Raw genomic sequence first — 24,428 nt, forward strand, 5'->3', positions numbered from 1 at the left:
TAGATAGAATGGTTGAAATTTATCTTTTGATTATTGAGGTAAAGGTAAGATCAAGGCTGTTGGGATGATGCTATTATTTGTGCGTCCACGTTTTGCCTATTTTAATAATAATAATAATAATAATAATAATAATAATAATAATAATAATAATAATAATAATAAGAATAGTGAAGCATGTACAAAACGCACACTTCCACTCAAGGTGCTCAGGGCGCTATGAAAATAAAATTAATTAAAAAAAACAAACCAAAACGGTTACAATTAATGGTAAATCAATGCACGAATTAAAATATACAACTACAACGGACTAAGTAAAAAGGCACGGGGAAAATGTCTTGTTTTCAGATTCTTAAAAAAAAATTCAAATGGAGGGCTGGATCTAGTTTTAAAACTTATACTATTCCATGCTATTCCATACACGATTAGAACGATCTAAGATACCGCTCTCCCCTCACCAGGTGTTGGCCTTTCTCTTGGAAACAAAAAACAAAACGATTTCTAGGTGACTGTTGTTTAGATTATGTGTGTAACTAGGACACAATTTCATGGCAATCATAAGATTATACGGAGGATGTTGATATGACATCCAAGAGTAAGCGTGTAAGCAATGCCATGAGCGGTCGTTTTTTTTTTTGGTTTTTCTATCAACGATTAGAATTTGGAGCAGCCTGCCAGCGGATGTGGTTAGCTCTGAAAACAAACAGTTCAGGGACAGAATCGCTTCTGTGCCACTCGAAACACCAACATGCACACCAAAGTCTGCGACAATACACCCCAGGTGGTTTGTAGAAAGCAGGAAGAAGACGAAGAAGAAGACGCAAATAAAAATTAAGACACTGGATTCGCAACTTCTAATTAAAAAAAAAAAAACATAAAGAAAATAACGAAAATTAAACCAAAAATAGTAATAAATAAATAAAATAGATATCTAAATAAAGAAGAAGGAGGAGGAGGATACCGATTAAATTTCCATTTATACGTAACTAAATTTAGCCAAATAAATTTTAAAAATCAGGGTCAAGATTCCATTGTCTTCTTTTTTTTCATTCTACGAGGAACAACAATGGATTTGACTCGGACCTTTTAATACATTCTCTTCCCCCCCCCCCCCCCCCATTCTCTCTCTCCTTCTCTCTCTCTCTCTCTCTCTCTCTCTCTCTCTCTCTCTCTCTCTTTGTTCTCCCTTGCTATATTTTAAATGTGTAATGGTTGTTTTCATGGACTGACTCAAATTGCGTTAGCGTTGGATTTGCTTTAAAGGAACATTCGCATCATTATTTATTTATGGTCTATCTAATTCTATTTTGTTTCATTTCGACTTGTGATTTTCTAACATCCATTTCATCTCGTTTCTTTTTTCTTTCTTTTTCCAGATTATACCTGCCAGCACAACAAATGATGAGGTAAGAATAATTAGAATGACTGCTCGTACTCATAGTTGTTTGAATTGGATTAAACTTATTCATTCGATTATTTACATAAAGCTTATATTTATGGGAAAAAGAAAACAATAACAGCTACAAGTTGATGTGTTCGTCATTCCTATTTTCCCTCTTCCTTTTTGTACTATTCCGCCATTGTCTTTACAAAAATGATGATAATTCTAAGAATAAAAAAAAAAAGAGCGAAGGGGGGGGGGGGGGGGGGGGGGGTGTTAAAAGGGTGAAATTCCTATTTTATGTCTCAAATTCCTATTTTTAGGCGTTCTGATTCCCCTTTAGGAATGTGAAGAGTTGGTAGGTCTGGTATAGTCAAATTAGTTTTAACCAGTTAACAACTGCCGTTTTCTGACCCTCTCCTCTCTGTCTCCATCTTTGAACTTAATGGCATTTATTATTATGTAATTATTCATAAAGCGTCGAGAGAGAGAGAGAGAGAAAAAAAAGAGGGGGCGAGAAGGGGGGAGGGGGGGGGGGGGGATAACAAGTAAATCAGTAAGAGTTGGAGTCCTCGGCGATGATTAAGACTGTGGATATTAATATTAATAATACTATTGATTTCGTTCAATGCATGTAAGTAGATCAGCATCCATTAGGACAACACACAAACACGCGCACTCACATTATGTCGTCGTTCAAGCCAGTCAGCGTTTTTTAAAGGCGATCCGTGTCGCTATGCACTCTATAAACTCATACTCGGTACTCTAGAAAACCCACATTTGAAAATTTGGCCAGAAAACTCGACCTTCAAATATCGATCAATTTAAATGGCCCTCATCTTGGAAAAACAACCTCTCAAACCTGGGACTTCGCGAAGTTCCAGGTTTGAGAGTTTTTTTCTTTCTTTCTCCAAATAACTTAGTATGATAATATTTTTATGGCATAGCGACCGTCGGGACAACGGCATTTTGGCATGGCCTCATAGATGTTGTTTAATTGGCCAAATTGGACCAAGTTAGGATTTTTTCAGTGAAAATTTCAGAGTAAAACAGTAAGGACTGATTAGACAATATGGATCGGTGGTAGACGTGGTTCGGTTGTAGTATTCACGGTTGCCAATTTTCCGTATATTTACGGAATTCAGTATGTTATAAATCATCAGTTTATTTTCCAACCACCTGCTAAACGGAAATAAAGTAAGTCCTACATGTCTTTTTAGTCAGAAAGGGGTTCGGTCAATGTGTTTTGTGTAAACGTTCAGTAAATTTTGGCCTCCTTAATTTTGGCAACCCTGAGTTTATCGTTGTTTTACTGGTTACACATCTTGTGTAGACGTGACACACTGACGCGTGTGTGTCAAATAATCAAGACGAAAGAGTCAATAGTGTGACACTTTATTTTATGTTCAATTTTCAAATACTAATTGATATCTCTATATATCTGTCCTGTCATGTCGTGTTTTAGAAACCAATGAACGAGAAAGGAATGAAGGAAGGAGTTGATTTGTGACATTTATGTATTGATATGTTATTATTTATTTTAAACACCATTACTGGCGTTAACAGTTATCTTTTGTAAATTTTAAATAAAACAAAGTTTTTTATTTAATAATGTAGTGTTAACTGGAGCATGGTGTCCCAATTCCCCGAGCATCGTTAATTGTTCGAGCGATGTGTATTCATTCATTCATCAAAATTTTGTGTGTGCCGATTCTGGGGATTTTTAGAATTCTCCTGGACCGTAACGTTATAAAAATGTCTTTAGTCGAATCCAATGGGAAATCGCGCGCTATACAAGTCTGCCTCCTCTTCCTCCTCCTCCTCCTCCTCCTCCTCCTCCTTCTTCTTCTTCTTCTTCTTCTTCTTCTTCTTCTTCTTCTTCTTCTTCTTCTTCTTCTTCTTCTTCTTCTTCTTCTTCTTCTTCTTCTTCTGATTGTCTTTGTTATTATTTGGTGGGTGTGTTTCAAACATAAATACATTGAGAGAGAGAGAGAGAGAGAGAGAGAGAGAGAGAGAGAGAGAGAGAGAGAGAGAGAGAGAGGGGGGGATTCAAAATCTGGAGGTTTAGATTGATATCGAGAAAAGTGCTGTGCGGGGGAATTTTTCAAGTTGTTAAAAAAAAGGATATCACGGTCTTGAGTCAAACCTTTGGCCGGAATTCCTTGTTTGCTGATCAAACAAGTTTGATAAAGCATATTTTATGTCGCCGTTACATTGAGACAAAAAGCAAAACAAAAAACAAAATTAAGACAACAAACCAGTCGGATTTATTCAATGTGTTAATTTGAACTCAATACAAAGAGTGGAACATTTCATTCAACCGTTTATTTGTTTTTTGTTTTTTTTTTAAATATTTCTACGAATATATATGTAACTGTTGCTGTTCGAAGCTCGAAGAAATAATAATGTGAAATTGAATGTAAGCTTCAATTTAATTAACGAAAAAGGATAATGTGAACGTTACGGGTTTCCCCTTTATCAACAAAACAGGATGAATGAAACACTGCAAACGAATGAGATAATAAAAGTGATAATGGCATTGTCAATATGTTCTTTTGGGAAGGTGATAGCGATGGTGATAGGTCTGTTGCTGTTATTTTTATTTCGTCCGATGGAATGGGGGTAGAATTAAAATCATTTTATGTGGTTTTTAATTTTCTAATACACCTCCCTCCCTCTAGTACTCCCCCCGCCCGACCAACCCATCCCGGCTACATCTTTTTGTGTTTTAATTTAAATCGTCTCTAAAGTGGACCTATGAACGCCATCTTTGTTTCGCTGTGTCAAGTACTTTCTGTTCCTTCGTCACCTGTTTCCTTGTGTCAGCTGACTGTAGGTAGAGTATGTAGAGTCACCGTTTGCACAGTAGATAGAGATGTTGAAAGAGAACACTTTAGCGTCGTCTTAGAAGGGTTAAAATAGGAATTGAAAAGTCAATGTTCGATTTATATATTGTATAGATATACCTTTCGTTGAGAGAGAGTATGGGCACTGTTTGGAAAAGAGAGAGAGAGAGAGAGAGAGAGAGAGAGAGAGAGAGAGAGAGAGAGAGAGAGAGAGAGAGAGAGAGAGAGGGGGGGGATGACAAGCAAACACCTATTATTTATTTTTATTCTTCATACTGGATTTTTCTTTCATTTCATTTTCTTGTAAGATTGGGGAGGGGGGGGGGGGTGGTATTGTGGGGCTTTTGTTTTTGATGCCACACAGCAAGGACACACTCTGTGCTGCAAAGTTGACTTCCAAAGAGACGTTTATTTAGAAAGATGTATATTTATCTATCGCATTGTCCCCCCCCCCCTCTCTCTCTCTCTCTCTCTCTCTCTCTCTCTCTCTCTCTCTCTCTCTCTCTCTCTCTCTCTCATTACTCAAACATCTTAGTCCTAGTTTAGGAGATCATGAAAGCTTGTTTAGGTGAAACAAAATGCTGTACACACAGCACACGACATACATTCATTACATTGCGTTGATTCTAACGTATCGTTGACCTTAGCTGTAACCGTGTTGGAAATTCGGTCAGAACATAACAACACTATCATCATACCTGGCCAGTCCAGCAACAACAGCAGGCAGGGGTTGAGGTTATAATTTTAGCTTCGAGTCCCAAGCAAGTTCATCTCGTGGTCATGTTTAGAACCCTTTAAGGCCGTTGCGCAACTCTCCTATCTCGGCATGCATACGACGGACGGACGCAACATAACTATGACGATGGCCAGAAATAGCTGAGCTTGCCACAGATTACACAGAGTCTGTGGAGCTTGCTGCTCGACCCTTCAGATTTCTGCCACCTCCAGGTGTTGCTGCTGCTGCTTCTACTTTTCAGATCGTTGGCCGATGTCCAGTTTAAGAATTTTTGAAGCCTTGTCTTATGTTGTCATGTTTCTGATTACCTTTATCTTGCATCGATCGTTATCTTTATCTATGTATGTGTGCAATCTTTATACACACAACATATTATCAATAGGGAATACCGAACGTGAAGTAAAGCGTTGTTCCTTAGCATCCTTCATATCTTGTAATCTTGTGACAGGTGTGCTCGTAACGATCTATAATAATATCATCATTTCTCAGATTTCAGCCATAGATAGTGATAATGGTGGAATGTGGATGAGTAACACAGACCTGCATATGTATTATTATTATTATTATTATTATTATTATTATTATTATTATTATTATTATTATTATTATTATTATTATTATTATTATTATTATTATTATTTCAAAGAGTATAAATAGGGATAAAATGAGAGGGAATGACGTGATCACAATAATTGCTATGATGTTTGTTTTTAGATGTGCTAGAGATGGACAGTACCTTCATTGTCAATGTACACTACTCGTGTTTTTATAGGTTTAATATCTCGTGACCCCATTAGCATCGAATTAGCTTCCAATTCAACACAAATTCAGACATTTATGCAAAATATTTTATGGTGGTTTCGTTGACCCAGGCGTCACCGCCCTATCGATCTTCAACGTGTGTACGTCATTGGATATACATACAATTTGTATCAGATATCATTTATTATTTAACCCCGAAAGCCACTCCTCGTCCTCATCCTTTTCCTCCCACGCACCAGTCTTGTCTCTTGATAATTTATCCACTAAACGGAGTTGCTCACACGCGTCGGGTTTTTTGTTTTGTTTTGTTTTGTTTCCCCAGGGTCTGTCAGAAATGTTAAAATCCATTTTTCCCCCGTTTGTTTGATCTCTTTGGTAATTTGTTAATGTTTGCACTGATAATAATTTGACAAGTCTTTGCATATTTCTATTGGATTTTTATAACAAAGACTTCAGTTATCTCATTATTTATATCGATCAAAATTGGCTCTGGAGTAGTTGTGATATACCCACAGACCTGTCTTCTGTTACGAAAAATTCGTAGAATTATTCAACTTTGGCTCCAATTTCATAATTCATGTGCATCTCTAAGTCATTAAAACATATTTTTAAAAAGCCCGGATCGAACCTCTTATGTCACATCTCGTCGCCATGAACGAGATCTGTTAACGTTCACGTAATCTGAAATTCTCGTTCGTCTCACTTGACGAGTGAACTCGTTAACTTGGTACTAACTCCGACTTAGTCTCTGCTCTCGCCATAAATCTGATCTAAATCTCCCGTGAGCGCGTCATTGGTTCATTCATATGTATTGGATGAAATCTCCCATCGATTTTTTGTCGTGGTTTTTTTGAGGGGGCGGATTTGGAATTTGAATTTTTAAGCTTTTGTTCGACTACTATTAATTGGTGGAAGAATGAATATCAGATGCTGTGCTTAAAAATAATACAGAAATACAGCATATTCAGAAAAACCGTTGGAAAAGCATTTTGAATAGGATGATTTGTGGTCAGTCGCGTCTTTAATAAATAATTGTATTCCAGCTTGTGAAACGCTTTTTTAAACAAAATGTCATTCCCCTGTTTTTTGTTGTTTTTTTTTTGTTGTTTCTTTTTTGTTGTTTTTTTTTTAAAAATATTAAATGAATTACCATAATTTATTTAGTTGCGAATGAGGGTCAATGTTTCTTCAATGTTTTTTTCTCCCCTTTTACTTCTCTCTCTCTCTCTCTCTCTCTCTCTCTCTCTCTCTCTCTCTCTCTCTCTCTATCTATCTATCTATCTATCTATCTAATTAATATCCCCGTCCCCCTCTCTAACTCTCTCAAATATTAGTACCAATGTCCAATGTGTCTGTGTGTGTATGTGTGTGTGTGTGTGTGTGTGTATATATATATGTGTGTGTGTGTGTGTGTGCGCGTGTAGGGAAATGGGGGAGGTTGTGGAGAGGCCTGTCATATTTAAGTAGATTAACATCTCATGCTTGACGTCACTGTTTTTCCACCTAGCCGGTGTCACGAAGACATTTTTAGTCAACCACAAAACAACAAATTATTACGAAAAAATCGTAGATTTCCGATAATTTTGCTCCAATTTCGGAGCTTCGTAAGTATTTCTAATTAAAACGTATTGAAAATAAACGTTGACGCCTGATTTATATTATTTAAAAGATTTTGAAGTGTTTTTATTTAATCATTTTGAGGGCCAATTGTCCATTTTTGAAGTGAACAATACTGCAGTACTCTTTAAAAACCCATATTTGAAAATTTGGCCAGAAAACTCGTCCTTCAAATATCGAGTAATTTAAATGACCCTCATCTTGGCAAAAACTCTCAAACCTGGGACTTTTATTGTATGTATGTATGTATGTATGTATGTATGTATGTATGTATGTATGTATGTATGTATGTATGTATGTATGTATTTATGATGATGACGACGATTTAGATGCTGGCTACAAAATCCCCCATAAAGAGCTTCAAATCTGAAATTCCGACAGCTCTCTTGTTAGTTTTGACACCATCTGTTGAAATAAACAGTGCGTGATTGATTCATTACGTTGGTGACGGATGTTTATTCAGACTGATGCAATACTTGAGCTTTTAGTGAAAACAACTGATGCATTGATTGACGGATCATCTTCCTTAACATGTTGTTTTGTCATGGAAAATTACCGTAGCCTGGCTCAGCGGTACGGTCTTTGCTTCGTACCCGAAAGGTCCCGAGTTCGATCGCCTGCCGCTGCGCTGTGTGGCCTTGAGCAAGTCACCTCGCCCTAGCTCATTTTGCGACGCTGCATTTCCGTTAACGCCTGGGTTATTCCAGTCTTCCCTTGGAATAACCCTAGAGACAAAGGTAGGACAGTCCTGGGTTGGAGCCGTGCTCAGCGCATAGTTGAGTCCTTGGAAAAGGCTTTTTATACTCACATTCTCTCACCGTAATCAGTGTAAAATGAGTTCCTACCTGGCCGTCAACAGCGTTGTCTCTGTCGGAAAAAAAATTCTAATATCGCCTAACAGGCATCATGTCTTAATCTACATTCTACGTGTTGCTGTTGGTCAAGGACCTTTGTATAGCGCTTTGAGCACGTTTAGTGGATATTGCATTGCGCTATATAAAAGCTCAAACTCAAGCAGGTTGATCTGACTATTTACAGGTTTGTATACAACAAGGTCTTCCATAGTTACAACTGTATACATATACATCGACATAGGGGCAAAGTCAAATGAATAAATGCCTTGATTTCATCATTCACCACGAGCTACTTGCATGATATGAATGGACGCCGATTAAATTGGGTAAAAAATATAAAGGAAGAAAGAGGAATAAAAACGCATGCTTATCGGCGTGCGTGCGTGCGTGCTTTGCTTTCGCTCTGTGTGTGTGTGTGTGTGTATATACACGGCGGAAGGCTGTCGTCCAGGGTTGCCAGTTTGGCATTTTAAATGCCAGATTCCAAAAATCTGGCATTTTTGAAAACCGTTTGGCATTAGAAAATTCATTTGGCATTTGGCATTTTCATTTGGCATTTTCTTTTCTTGTATATTATACTTCAAATGACACCTTTACTCTGCACTTGAACCAGATTCAACAGAAAACATCATAAGAAACACGAAACAGTAAGTTTTCGTAATTGTCAATAATCATTTAACTGTTTACGTATTTACCTTTCATGTTAATGTATTTCTTTTTCATTCTTAAGATCCAACCGTGGTGTAGTGGTATAGCACTCCACTTAGTAGTCAGTAGGTAAAAAATTACCCCAACAGGAAATTAGTATAATTCAAAAAAAAAAAGAAAAAAAAGAAAAGGAAAACACGCAAGCCACCAGGATATGGAGTAAATTGTCTATCAAAAGTGAGTAGTTTTCTTAGTGGGGGTGGGAGTCAACAGACTTTGGCATTTTTTTGAGTGTTTTGGCTTTTTTTGAGTCTTCCCCTGGCATTTTGTTGAAAAATAATCTGGCAACCCTGCTGTCGTCATGTTCCGTGTGTGTTGCTGTTTCGTCTGATCGATTCTCTTCTCGGCTGATGCAAGAGTGTGAAAATTTGTTACCGGCCGGCTGATAAATACTGGGTTTTCTGCTTAGCGGTTATCATTCTGCTTTTTCTCTCAGTGCCCAAGAAGTGTTGCCGATTTGTGCTTTCAGTTTCAATCACCACTTTTTTGTGTGAAAATTTATTTAATTCTTCATTGGAAGTGGAAAATGATGTCCAGTCTTGTGATTCTTACAACCGCGCTGTGTTCGTGCCCATCTTCAGTTTCTCAATCCTCATCAGCTGGTACTCCGTATGAACAAAGTGATATTGATAGGCAATTAATAAGTGTGAGGAAGAAATTGTTTAGTGTAGAGGAACTACGGCTATCATTATTATCGTCGTTGTCGTCAACTCCTTCTTCTATATGATAATCGAATCATGATGATCGTCGTAGTGGAATAGAAAACGCGATGGATGAATGAATGCGTGTGATTGAACAGCTTTGATATATTTGGTAAATATTGTGAAATTTGTTTTATAATGTACATAGACTCATAATAATAATTATAATAATATAACAATCAATATTCTAACTAATACAGTTATTTATTAACCATTCCCAATATCGTCGTCATTATCATCATTGTCGTCGTCACATTGCTGAAACAAATATTTCATCTTCAATAATCAAGAACTGTTTCAACAGTTTGTCTACATTCTAAGTATAGCATAGTCTATAAATTGTACTATTATTACAAACCCGAATTGTATCATCACCCCAATCAGAACCAAGATAACAGTTCAACCAACCCCGATATATCCACAACTTTCCGTATCATCTGTCTACTCAGTCATCAGCTGTTCAGTAATTTTCCTGGAACGTTGCGCATGTGCAGTGGATGATCTCATCGTAATAACTCGTCAATCAGTGTTTATCTTTTAAATCAGATAATAGCCCCCCAATCGGCATATAAGATTTCACTTTTTTCATAGCAAAATCAATACTAATTTTTGTGGAAGCGGTTTTGATTGATCTCAACTGTTCTTACATAAGCCTCGATATCGATATCGTAATCGTAACGAATCGACTTATCGCTCACTCTGGTGGGACAACCAAGCTATAAATAGATACGCATGTGTCGTCATCATTAAGAATACCTCCTGTGATATCACCTGCAGCAGCTGTGGTTTTTAATACCTTTGTTGTCATCATCTGTCTTGAGTCATCTGTCAACTCCATATCACTCTCACATTGAGTTATAGTATTTGGAAGAAAACTTGTGTTTGAATAGAATTCTCGGACTTGTCATCTCATTTCATCCTCGTCGGTGAGCAGCAGGATTGCTCGCTTGCTTGCCGAGACAGTGAGAAGTGAATCTCGCCTAAATCTTCTAGCAGCCCGCCTATTCGATTCTCAGTCCAATCCAAGGCCATTCATTCTATGAGTTCATCTGAATCTGACATCGAACGTACGCTCGATTTCATGATGGGTTATTTTCAGAGAATGCGTGACGATTATCTCTGGGACCACGACTATGTGGTGGTGAGTTTGGATTTTTGATATTATCAATAAATATATTATTAGCATAAAGCGTACGTTGAAAACCTTGGGTATAGATGGAACGAAGTTGACGTCACTCAAGTCTTTGTTATTGCTTTTTGCCATCCATGTTTGTTGGTAATTCTCACTAAACTGTATTAATAATTAACCAGATCATAAACGTTTAAGGTTACACATAGTTTTGTGTGTTGGGCCGTTGTATTTCCGGATGGCACTGTTGTGAGTTCCTTAGCCAAGCGCGCGCTATCTATAAAAGAATAGATTCCTTATTATTGCGATAGTGACTTTTTTGCTTATCCCAGAGCAATATATGTTGCCCTTGCTTCTTTACAAAGATGGCAGGTTTTATTTGAGCAGTTCACATCAGCGTCGATTGTACATTCGCCTTTTACCGTATTTAATGTAGATATTTCGATCTTAAAATCTGTTTTAAATTTTATATTTATGACAATAAACCTGCATCGTGATGATGATGCCCACGGTCTTCGTATTAAAAAAAATTATACGAGTGTCATGATGTATGGATGTGTGGGTAGGAGACAAACCTCCCACACTGTATATACTACATACAGACACGGTTCTGGTTTAAAATGGACGCCCTTCGTTGGAAAACTCCCACACTGTATGCCATGTAGCTACTACATGCAGATACGGTTTTGGTTTAAAATGGACGCCCTTCCGTTTGACTGTCACAGTTTGTTGAAAAAGGTCGTGCCGTGTCGTTTGGAGGTGGATTCAGTTTGAGGTTGTTTGTTTACCTGTGGGGTTGACATGTTTCGATTCGATTTGAGGGTATTGGATACCTTGATTTGTTGTCAGGTATGGTAAAGTATAGATAGTATGCGCTTGGCTAAAAAGCTCACAACATTGCCATCCAAATTGATTCCAAATTTAGACCTGTAAAGAAATAAATAAAAAGAAAATTCCCTTTATTGATCCCATAGGGAAAAAGTTTCTCTAAGGTCTATTCCAAGAGAAGACTAGAATAACCTAGGCGTCAGCCGCAGTGCAGCGCCGCAAATTGAACTAGGGCGATGTGACTTGCTCATAGCGCAGTGGCGGGTGATCAAACTCTGTACCTTCCGGGTACGAAGCAAAGGCCGTTAACGCTGAGCCATGCTGACCCTTTCGATGACTCCAAACTGCACCGAAGTTCAAGTCGGGAGCCATTCGTGGGTTATAAAATTGACTTCCAACATCTCTTATTTTAATGGCCTTTTTATTTTTGAATATCTTTTTAATTTAAATTTAATGACGTTTCGGTCCCATGGTTTCTCAATCCCTCCCCCCCCCTCCCCCGCAACCTACATCGTCACAACGATCAATATCCCCTCTGCCTTTGCAGCAAAGACATGCGTTAAAACAAACAAACAAAAACAACATAATTTATTGATAGCTGAGATGAAACAGTTGCTGAAGTCCTCGTATCTCGAGTTTTGAATTAATTACTTTTGTTTCGAAATTGGCATAGACATGTATATTATATTATAATCACATACGAGGATGTTTATTATATTATAATCACATACGAGGCTGTATTATATATGTAATATTATAATCACATACGACTGTCTGTCTTTTCGGGGCAAATATGATGACCTATGATCTTAATGAGAATAATTGGAAACGAATTCAAATTTATCTTCGCAAGCAGATAATTAAAATTATGATTTAATTTGATTCAGACGCCAGTAACTTTTTAATTTTGTCTGGAGTCTTAGTTGGAGTTATATTAAATATTCTTCTTCTTCTTCTTCTAGGTTCCATGCCTGGTCCAGGCTTCGGATACTGCATGAATTATCTCTCTCCATTCCTCCCTGTCTCTTGCTTTTTCAAACAGCTCTTGGATTGTTAGGTTGGTGAAGCCCTTCAGTTGGTCTATGAGTGTTTTTCTTTGTCTCCCCCAGGCGCGTTTACCAGGTATTTTTCCACAACTTGCCAGGTATTCATTCTTATCTTTCCTTACTATGTGTCCGAAAAAGGATAGTTGTCGACCCGCTATTAAGGGCATTAGTTTCCTTTGTTGGTATGTTTGTTTTAGCACTTCTTCGTTCGTTTTGTGTGCAGTATACGATATTCTCTGCATCCTTCTCAAGCACCACATTTCAAAAGCTTCAATGTTCTTTTGTGTTTCTGCATTTGTAGTCCAGCTTTCGCATCCGTATAACAAGATTGGCCACACGTAGCACTTCAAGACTCGGAATCTAATCCCGAACGACATCTGTTTGTTTTTCAAAATGTTTCCCAGGTCCATGAAGGCCTGTTTGGCTTGAGTTATTCTTGCTCGTATGTCTCGGTTACATCTTCCATCTGTTGTCACTATTGAACCTAGGTATTTAAAACTTTCTACGTTGGTAAGTTGCTCGCCGTGAATCGTTATATTGCAGGTGTTGTTGTTTTCGGGTTTTTCTGTATTACCATGCATTCCGTTTTGGTGATATTCACTTCCATTCCCTTGGCTTCACTATCTACTACCACTTTGTCAACAATCTTTTGAAGTTGGATTTCTGATGTTGCGATGAGTACCGTATCGTCTGCGTATCTTATATTATTTATGTTGTGACCTCCTACTTTTATTCCCTCCATGTTAGTTATGCCCCTCATGATTGTTTCTTGGTATAGATTAAACAGATCTGGTGAGGCAACACACCCTTGACGGACTCCTTTCTTAATAGGAATGGAATTTCCTGTAGAGTTTCCGATTTTGATAGATGCCTGCTGGGTGTAGTATAATGTTTGCATGAGTCTGAGGTCTTTCTCATCAGCGCCAATGGAGTGCAGTTGTTTTAGTATTTCTTCGTGGCGTACTCTATCAAAAGCTTTTTTGTAGTCGACAAAACAGAGGTATAGTGGGGTCTGAACCTGTATAGCTCTTTTACTTAAAACACGGAGGAGGTATATTGCGTTCCTTGTCCCTCTGTCAGGTTGGAATCCATATTGTTCTTCTGCGATTTCGGGTTAATCTTATTCCTTAGCCTGTTGATAATTATACGCAACAGTATTTTGTTGATGTGGCTTATTAAACTTATAGTTCTAAAATTTTCGCATCTGACTGCACCTGCAGTATTATATAATTATATATTATAATTTGTGTCCATAATGAGCCATTTAAATTAGAATGGGCCCAGCGGATATTTCATGACGTTTTTGTTTTGGTCTTACTTGTAATAGAGAATCGTCGTTTCTTGGTGTTGCATTCAATTGGTCTGTCTCAATGATTTCCGTCTTGTAATGCGCTTAAAGAATATTTAGTGAACATTGCGCTGTATAAAAGCTTACATTTGGGTAACAACCACAACTCTCTCTCTCTCTCTCTCTCTCTCTCTCTCTCTCTCTCTCTCGCTCTCTCTCTCTCTCTCGCGCGCTCTCTCTCTCTCTCTCGCGCTCTCTCTCTCTCTCTCTTAATCTCTCTCTCTCTCTCTCTCTCTCTCTCTCTCTCTCTCTCTCTCTCTCTCACTCTCTGCCCTGCTCCCTCCCTTCCACACCTTAATCACATACAATGTTATTCGTTACTCAGCTCTGATACACATTGTATGTTACACACCACCGATTTGGTCATTTTCAAAGGGGGTGGCATGCATTTCCCCCCCCCCCCCTCCCCTCCTCCCCCTCTATCTCTGACACTCTCTTTTTTCTCTTTTCTCTCTCTCTCTCTCTCTCTCTCTCTCTCTCTCTCTCTCTCCTCCCTCTCTCTCTCTCGCTCTCTCTCTCTCTCCCTCTCTCTCTCTCTCTCATCCCTTCAGGATACAAACAAGTCGGTGGTCATGGCCCAAGGCCTTGCATGGCCTCGTCATAGGGTCAGTGAGGGGTTACGTCGTCACACTACATCAAGAGCGAAACAGATGAAGGGAAGTCGTGTCACTCGTATTATCCTTCTCTCTCTCTCTCTCTCTCTCTCTCTCTCTCTCTCTCTCTCTCTCTCTCTCTCTCTCTCTCTCTCACTCTCTCTACTCTCTCTCTATCTATCTATCTATCTATCTATCTATCTATCTATCTATCTATCATCTATCTATCACACAATGCATATTTTATACACTACTATCTATCTATCTATCTATCTATCTATCTATCTATCTATCTATCTATCTATCTATCTATCTATCTATCTATCTATCTATCTATCTATTTCTCTTTGTCTCACCCTATCTCCAAATAGACCTTCCATCTGTCCCCGACGATTTAAACTCATGACATAATCTGCTATTGTGTCCTTGGCATCTCACTCAAACCACCGATAAATACCCCCCCCCCCCCCCCCCTCTCCCCTCTCCTATGCACAATCAGCTGATGCATAGAATCCAGGCCAGTTATTAGTGGAGATCGAGGCCACGGCACTTACTGCTACTGACTGTTTTTCGACGACAAAAAAACTTTTTTTTTTCATTTCGGTCAGAATTAAAGATAGAAAAAAATGGTTCCAACTTAAGTAGACTCCAGTTTGAGTCATTATGACAGTTTGAAACCTTTTTTTTTTTGGTATTCGATTCTTTTGATACCACGATTACGCATTGCTATGGCCGAAGAAGGGTGCCACGCTACTATAGCACTGCTTGTTGACTGAACTAAAAACAAAGCAAAAGAAAAAGTAAATAAATAACACGTACACTTTTGGCTAGAAGACTCGTCCTTCAAATACAGATTTCAATTTGATCGATAGTTGGATGACGAGTTTGCTGGTCAAAAATTTAAATACTTGATTTTTATTTTTTTTAAATTTATTTTTAAAATCTCAAAAGAGTTAGCCAAAAGCAATCATTTGAAACGTTGCCATGGCAGCAGCGGTAAGGCTATTAAAAAATTATATGGCCTGGATGAGATTTAATAATGTCCGAGTCGCTTATAATCTAATTTATTTATACTATATCTATCTTTATCTATCTTGTTATGACGTTTTCCTTGTTCGTTCAAGTGTAAAAACGTTCTGTTCAATTTGAGAAAAAGGTTGTTTTTGTCGACATACATTTAGTGTATTAACTGGAGTGGGATAAGCAAATAGCGGATCGGATCACGAAAGACTGGCATGATGAGGCACTAGTAGTTTAGCCAGTATTCTGCCGTACTCTGGAAAAACCCATATTTAAACATTTGGCCAGAAAACTCGTCCTTCAAATATCGATCGATTTAAATGACCCTCATCTTGGCAAAAACTCTCAAACATGAGACTTCGGCGAAGTCCCAGGTTTGAGAGTTTTTGCCAAGATGAGAGTCATTTAAATCGATCGATATTTGAAGGACGAGTTTTCTGGCCAAATGTTTAAATATGGGGTTTTTCCAGAATACGGAGATATTTGTGTTATGTAGGGTGTGTGTGTGTATTGTGGTGTGCAGCAAAGTGTGCAGTCAGTACTGGTAGGGAAATGGGATGATTGTGTGGCCTTGCTACCAGATTTCACTTATGATTATAATAATAACGATTATAATGGGTCGTTTGTGATGATGATGAAATGGTGATGATGGTAACGACGACGATGGTGATATATGCAATTACTCGGCACACGGTAAATACCAATGTAGATTGCTGCTGCTGCTAGCTGGGTGGTTCTTGGTTCTTCCCTGCTCTTGAAGTCGACGTGCCGTGCCGTCTTCCTCTTGCCGTTTAATTAGGATATCATGGTCCAAAACTATTGTTGTAGACATTGCACACTGTTTTGTGTCTTTGTCTAAACTCACCCAATCCTTGAGATTTTTGCTACTTTTCAACATTTTTCAAAATGGGAAAAAATGTATTAAAAATGAGCATGCACTCTAGATATTTTTTTTTATTGAACTACCATTAACAAATAAAAACCAAAAAAACATTAGCTTTGATACTACGCCCGTAATTTGTCTCAGAAAAATGTAATAAATTGGCATAGGGTAAAAGTAACCCCGGTAAACTATGGATTTGTTGGTGTTAGGGTTGAGTGAGTTAATATAACATTGACATGTTCTACGGGGCGTTACATCTATCAAAGTCTTCAACGAAACAAAATGTTATACTATTTGATATTTATTGTTTAAAGTAGATATGGGGATGTCACAAACCTCTTTACTCTCACGTCTATAATTTAGATATAGAAGTTACGAGGAGCCTTTGCACTCTCAACCCCCCCCCCCCCCCCCCCCCCCCCCTCCTCCCCTCTCTCCCGCTCTCTCTCTCTCTCTCTCTCTCTTTCTCTCCATCTCCCTCTCCAAGTGTATGTTACGTCCAACTTTGAAAGTGCTGTCCTTTCACTTTTTTCGTCCGTAGATATAATGGCAAGATTAATGTCCTCTTGCTAAATGATAGATCCTCTCAACTAGCAACTTTCAGTCATGGTTAACAACAAACAGTAAAGAGCAGGGCTCTGATTCATGGAGCGGGACTACGACGATAGTCCTAGACTAAATCCGTTGTCTCAGACTAAAAGGCGTTGTAAGATATTCATGAAGCCGGACTACGCGAAGTCTTAGACTAAACGAGAGACTAAACGGGTGAAATTTACACCCGCGATTTAGCAGGTGTAACTATCGTAGTCTGAGACTAAATTTCAAAATCATAATATGTCCTCTACGCTGGGGGAAGTAATTGTACAGCGATTAGAACAAGAATACCCGACAGTTTTTGATTTCATATTTATTTTTTTATTTATTTTATTTATTTATTTATTTATTATTTATTTATTTATTTATTTATTTTATTTATTTTTTCGTTTTGTTTATTTTCTTTTCTTTCCTTTTCTCGAAGATTCGACAATCGCACAGCCACTCCTCATCTTGCCCATTCAAAACACTCTGCAGGGACTCCTCCTCCCCCTCCCCCCCCCCACCCCCCCAACACACAGTTTCATAGTAACTTCCTCCTCCTCCCCTCCTCCTCCTCTACTACTACTACTACTACTACTACTACTACTACTACTACTATACTACTACTACTACTACTACTACTACTACTACTATTACTACTATACTACTACTACTACTACAAACTACTACTATGCTACTACTACTACTACTGTTGCTGCTGCTAATTTCACTATTATCATTACTCTACTACTACTACTACTATACTACTACTACTACTCCACTACTACTACTTCTACTACTACTACTACTACTACTACTACTACTACTACTATACTACTACTACTACTACTACTACTACTACTACTACTTACACTACTACATTACTACTACTACTACTACTACTTCTATACTACTACTACTACTAACTACATACTACTACTACACACAACAACAACAACAACAAACAACAACAACAACAACAACAACAACAACAACCAACAACAACAACAACAACATACTACTACTACTACTACTACTACTACTACTACTACTACTACTACTACTACTACTACTACTACTACTACTACTACTACTACTACTACTATAACTACTATTACAACTACTACCATTACTACTACTACTACTACTACTACTACTACTACTACTACTACTACTACTACTACTACTACTACTACTACTACTACTACTACTATTACATTTCTTTTATGTCTTTTATCGTCCATTATTTTCTAGACATTTCACGTCTCTCACTGGCCTTATCATTTCTATCACACCACGCTAACGATTCGTTCACACTCCAACCATCGTTGAGTACAGACGATGCAATTTATACTGCATTTCATCTTATTTGTTTTCAACGTTTATTTGTTTATTGTTGTGCTGACGAAGGGTTTGTACCCGAAACGCCCATTGTCTGTATTGTTTCCACCGATTCATCTCCATCATCACTCTTTCGTTAGTATTTTCGGGACCCCATGCTTCAGGCAGCGCCCACCGCTCTCTACTTAGAACAATGCTACACGGTGGATAAGAATCATTTAAGTGCCATTGTTATTTATATTTACTAAAAACATTACACACACACACACATTCTCAAACAATTTTTACACCCCTAAACTTGTCTCACACTATTTTTATTTGTGGGGAAAAAACAACAACAAAACAAAACAAAAAAAACAAAAAAAAAAAAAAATAAAAAAAAACAAACGATCAAAACAAACACGAAGAAGAAATAGATATGATTTCTGTGCCACTTTGTATGACGCATGCGCAGCTGGAAAAGTAACACATTTCTATGACGTGTTGTGGTACGTTTCCGAGGAATCCCCAGTTAAAAATAGATTGACCTCTGTAGTCTGAGACTTCGCAAGCGTAGTCAGAGACTTGATAGTCAGAGACGAAGTCTGACTCCATGAATAGCTTACTTTCCGTAGTCTCTGACTTCCCAAAGTCTTAGACTACAAAGTCTCAGACTTTGCTATAGTCTGAGACTACCATAGTCCCGCTCCATGTATCAGACCCCAGATGTTTGGATAAAAAGCTTGTTTTATGTCGTAGTAAATATCAGGGGACATCCAAGGCCACGAGTCTTAGTGGTAATGGAAAAAAAAAAAGAGGGGGGGGGGGGGGGGGGGGGGGTGGAATGCTGCTGTACTCTGGAAAAAACACATTTTTGAAAATTTGGTCTGAAAACTCGTTCTTCAAATATCCATCGATTTAAGTGACCCTCATCTTAGCAAAAAAAAAAAAATAAATAAATAAAAATCCCAAAACTAGGACTTCGCCCGAAGTCTCAGGTTTGAGAGGTTTTTTTTTTTTTTGGCCAAGATGAGGGTCACTTAAATCGATGGATATTTGAAACATGAGTTTTCAGACCAAATTTTCAAAAATGTGTTTTTTCCAGAGTACGGCAGAATAGATGAGGTGGACATGTTGAACTTAATGTAGTTGTACCTTTTCCTTTATTCTCTTCTCCCCCTCCCCAACACACACACACACACACTCACACACACACACACACACACACACTTACATACGATCATCCATCATTGTCGTCACATCCTGGTTTGACCTTTTCTACGTAAGGGAACAAGTCTTTGATTTAACGAGCCCGGGCAGCTTATGGAAGGTGGGTTCAGGGCGGCAACAATCAAAGAGTGATAGATAGGTGAACATTGGCCAGGGGATGGATTGGAGGAGATCAAAGGAAATGGTTGGGGGGGGGGGGAGAGAAGAGAGAGAGAGAGAGAGAGAGAGAGAGAGAGAGAGAGAGAGAGAGAGAGAGAGAGAGAGAGAGAGAGAGAGAGAGAGAGAGAGAGACTCTTACAGAGCTGCCTCCTTGAAATTTCAAAGTTTCCAAGGGAAAAAAAGAAAGAAGAAAAAGTCACTTTAAATAGCTTTGGAAATAAATAATCTGCCCATAGCAAGATCCAAAAATGTTCGTCATTTATTTCTTCATATTGATGTATTTATTTATTTGTTTATATTTATTTATCCATCTATTTATTTGTTTATTCTTGTTTAGCTCGTAATAATATGTGAATATAATGATTTACTTTGTAAGTCTGTACATGGTTCTCGTTGTAAGTCGGTGAGAGATAAGAGTAAGATCGAATGATTAACGAGTATTGAAGATAACCCTTGCTGAACCTACCAAACCTGCCTTCCCTGTAAAGACAGCTGAGTGACCACAGACAGAAGAAACAGCTGAGTGACCACATGCACAATGCTGCATTGTGTGGCCATAGCAGTGGTTAATACATTTATGTGGTCCAGTATTCTCTGCGTTTGAATAGTTTGAAGCTTGGGTAGTCAGTAACGTTTTGTCTTTAGGTCATGGCAGTTGTATTCCAAATTCATTTATCCATGCGGGAAGTTATAGGTTAATTGTACATATCATGGGGTTCCTATACGACTGTATATATATATTGTCGCCATAAATTCTTAACTTTATATCTATACATTTTTATGCATGCCACGTCTGTAAACGAATTTCCATTTTTTGATGAATAAAGTATATTCTTCTTCTTCTTCTTCTTCTTCTTCTTCTTCTTCTTCTTCTTCTTCTTCTTCTTCTTCTTCTTCTTCTTCTTCTTCTTCTTCTTCTTCTTCTTCTTCTTCTTCTTATTATTATTATTATTATTATTATTATTATTATTAATAATAATAATAATAATAATAATAATAATAATAAAATAATAAGAATAATAATAATAAGAATAATAATAATAATAAGAATAATAATAATAAGAATAATAATAATTTTGATCAATATAAGAAGATAGGGCCGAATAGAATAAATGGACAAAGTTGATTTGTCATCTGAAAAAGAACTGTCTCCAGTCTCCATGTATTGGTGATAACGATTCTGTTGATTTTGTATTGGTTAGAATCAGCGTGGGTGCGCAACTGGATGCGCGGGTTGACGGAGGTAGGAAACAATAACAAACCCACATGGTTGCCATTACCTCCACCATCATTCTCGCTCACGGTTTGTGGAAAGCACTTCATTACAGGCACGTAATAGTGAATCTAGTTTTTGTTTTGAACATTTCTATTATTATTCTTTGTAAATTGACCCATATTAAAAGAAACATACAAACAAAACAGGCATGACCAGTCAATAACAATGCCGTGTAGTGTGTAGACAGTAACACAGTACGGTGAACATGACTGACACTGGGATCGGAATGTCGGAACCCATGAGTCGTTCGCAACTCTGCCTCACGTATTCATTTAATCAGTCAATTTAATTTTTATTAAGCTTGCGTAAAACATACAAACAAAAAAGACATGACCAGTCACTAACAATGCAGTGTAGTGTGTAGACAGTAACACGGTACGGTGAACATGAATGACACTGGGATCGGAATGTCGGAACCCAGTAGTCGTTCGCAACTCAGCCTCGCGTACTCATTTAATCAGTCAATTTAAATTTCAGTTAGCTTGCCTATTCTTCAAGTTTATGTTATATTCACTTTTTCTATTTAAAAAGGGTAATCCAAACAGACCATAAAAACGATTTTATAATAAGCCGACTTCAACTTCCATCACTTACGACACGAACTTATTTTGGGTGTTTTTTTTTTAACAAAACCGTTTGACTCAAACTAAAGCTTCGGCATTGGATAAGGAGCGAGGTCCCTGTTGCCATCTTGCTTAGTTTATACAGAGACTGGGTTGCCAGCTTGGCTGTTCTTGATAAATAGTAGTAAATAGCACAACCTTGTGCAATGAGAGATAGATAGATAAGAAAGAGAGAGAGAGAGAGAGAGAGAGAGAGAGAGAGAGAGAGATTTTGAACAAAAAACGAATATCTCTCTCTCTCTTACCCCCTCTCTCTCTCTCTCTTGCCCTCTCTTCTCTCTCTCACTCTCTCACTCCTTCTCTCTCTCTCTCTCTCTCTCTCTCTCCTCTCTCTCCCTCTCTCTCTCTCTCTTCCTATTTCATCTGTCACACTGTTTGACAATCTTCTTCACCTGGCTCACTTGTACTTGTAATATCGGGTGTAAGGTAAAATTTTGAACAATTATTATTATTTATAAAATGCAGAAACTTTGCAAATAAACCGATAGACTAGATATTAATTCGATTCGAAAAGTGGAACACAAAAGGAGAATTTGCGAATGCCCGGTCCAGACATAAGCGTCATGGTCTTATTTATAAAGTGCAGAATCTTTGCAAATAAACGGATAAAATAGAGATTAATTCGATTCGAAAAGTGGAACACAAAAGCAGAATTTGCGAATGCCCGGTCCAGACATAAGTGTTATGGTCTTATTTATAAAATCTAGAAACTTTGAAAATAAACGGACCAGATAGAGATTCATTCGATTCGAAAAGTGGAACACAAAAGCAGAATTTGCGAATGCCCGGTCCAGACATAAGCGTTATGGTATTATTTATAAAGTGCAGAAACTTTGCAAATAAACGGATAAGATAGAGATTCATTCGATTCGAAAAGTGGAACACAAAAGCAGAATCTGCGAATGCCCGGTCCAGACATAAGCGTTATGGTCTTATTTATAAAGTGCAGAAACTTTGCAAATAAACGGATAGACTAGATGTTATTTCGATTCGAAAAGTGGAACACAAAAGGAAAATTTGCGAATACCCAGTCCAGACATAAGCGTCATAGTCCTATTTATAAAGTACAGAATCTTTGCAAATAGACGGATAAAATAGACATTAATTCGATTCGAAAAGTGGAACACAAAAGCAAAATTTGCGAATGCCCGGTCCAGACATAAGCGTTATGGTCTTATTTATAAAGTGCAGAATCTTTGCAAATAGACGGATAAAATAGAGATTAATTCGATTCGAAAAGTGGAACACAAAAGCAGAATTTGCGAATGCCCGGTCCAGACATAAGCGCTATGGTCTTATTTATAAAGTGCAGAAACTTTGCAAATAAACGGAAAAAAACAGATTAATTCTAATCGAACAGTGGAACACAAAGGCAGAATTTGCGAACAACCGGTCCAGACATAAGCGTTATGGTCTTATTTATAAAATCTAGAAACTTTGCAAATAAACGGATAAAATAGAGATTAATTCGATTCGAAAAGTGGAACACAAAAGCAGAATTTGCGAATGCCCGGTCCAGACATAAGCGTTATGGTCTTATTAATAAAATGCAGAAACTTTGCAAATAAACGGATAGACTAGATATTAATTCGATTCGAAAAGTGGAACACAAAAGCAGAATTTGCGAATGCCCGGTCCAGACATAAGCGCTATGGTCTTATTTATAAAGTGCAGAAACTTTGCAAATAAACGGAAAAAATAGAGATTAATTCTAATCGAACAGTGGAACACAAAGGCAGAATTTGCGAACAACCGGTCCAGACATAAGCGTTATGGTCTTATTTATAAAGTGCAGAAAATTTGCAAATAAACGGATAAGATAGAGATTAATTCGATTCGAAAAGTGGAACACAAAAGCAGAATTTGTGAATACCCGGTCCAGGCATAAGCGTCATGGTCTTGTTTAAATGAAACAATGCCATTAAAAAAAATATATGGTCAATGAGTAATTAAGCTAAATATGCGGAGTTCAAATAGATAACTTGATCTGTGAATTTTTTTTATAATTAGCTGTTTTTATTCTCCATCATTTAGGTTATGTGATTAAGTTTATAATTGAAATACAAACTTTATCTCACTTATCAATGTTTTGCAATAAAGGAGAGTGTGAGTGAACCTGAGCAAAGGAAATTATTTGAGAGAGTGATATTTATCATGCTTTTCAATTTGTAGTTGAATTCTAGAATGGATTCTTTATAGTTCTCATTGATTGTATGTCAGTATGTCAGTCTTTAGGACACCGATTACCCTAATGCGGCCACAATTTACAATGTGACGGCCACAAGCCCGTTAAACGCAGAGTGGGGTATTGTTGTTTGCAAGTAATGCTATGGTTTTAATAGGATATCTGTCTCCTATTAAAATACATTCCTGTGTTGGATTTTGGATTAAATTCATGTCTTCTTCGGATTTTGGGATATTTAATTTTCATGGATTGTGATTGTGATTTTCAAGACTATTAATGTAAGTAAATGCCCAAATAGATATTTTTATTCATTTATTCTTTCTTTATTTTTTTTAGTTTTGTTTTGTTTTGAAGCATTTATTATAAGAAATATTGTACATATGCACTTATACACCAAAGACTATATCCTTTCAACTGCTTATTATTATTATTATTATTATTATTATTATTATTATTATTATTATTATTATTATTATTATTATTTATTATTATTATTATTATTATTATTATTATTATTATTATTATTATTATTATTATTATTATTATTATTATTATTATTATTATTATTATTATTATATAATAATAATAATAATAATAATAATAATAATAA

The 24,428-nt window shown here is 37.3% G+C and overlaps 1 protein-coding gene across 7 annotated transcripts in view; it reads left to right on the plus strand.

Moving 5' to 3' along the window:
* The window catches only part of LOC144967420 (sestrin-1-like), a 409,078-nt gene that overhangs the window by 367,256 nt on the left and 17,394 nt on the right, over window positions 1-24,428 (plus strand). For all 7 annotated transcript variants that reach the window (XM_078904592.1, XM_078904595.1, XM_078904593.1 and 4 more), the window contains one exon: window positions 1,374-1,403. In XM_078904592.1, the coding sequence (XP_078760718.1) occupies window positions 1,374-1,403 (30 nt within the window). The remainder of the gene's footprint in view (window positions 1-1,373; window positions 1,404-24,428) is intronic.

This window comes from Berghia stephanieae, chromosome 3, assembly GCF_034508935.2.
Source record: "Berghia stephanieae isolate SIO BIC M18660-M18661 chromosome 3, UCSD_Bste_1.3, whole genome shotgun sequence".
NCBI lineage: Eukaryota > Metazoa > Mollusca > Gastropoda > Nudibranchia > Aeolidiidae > Berghia > Berghia stephanieae.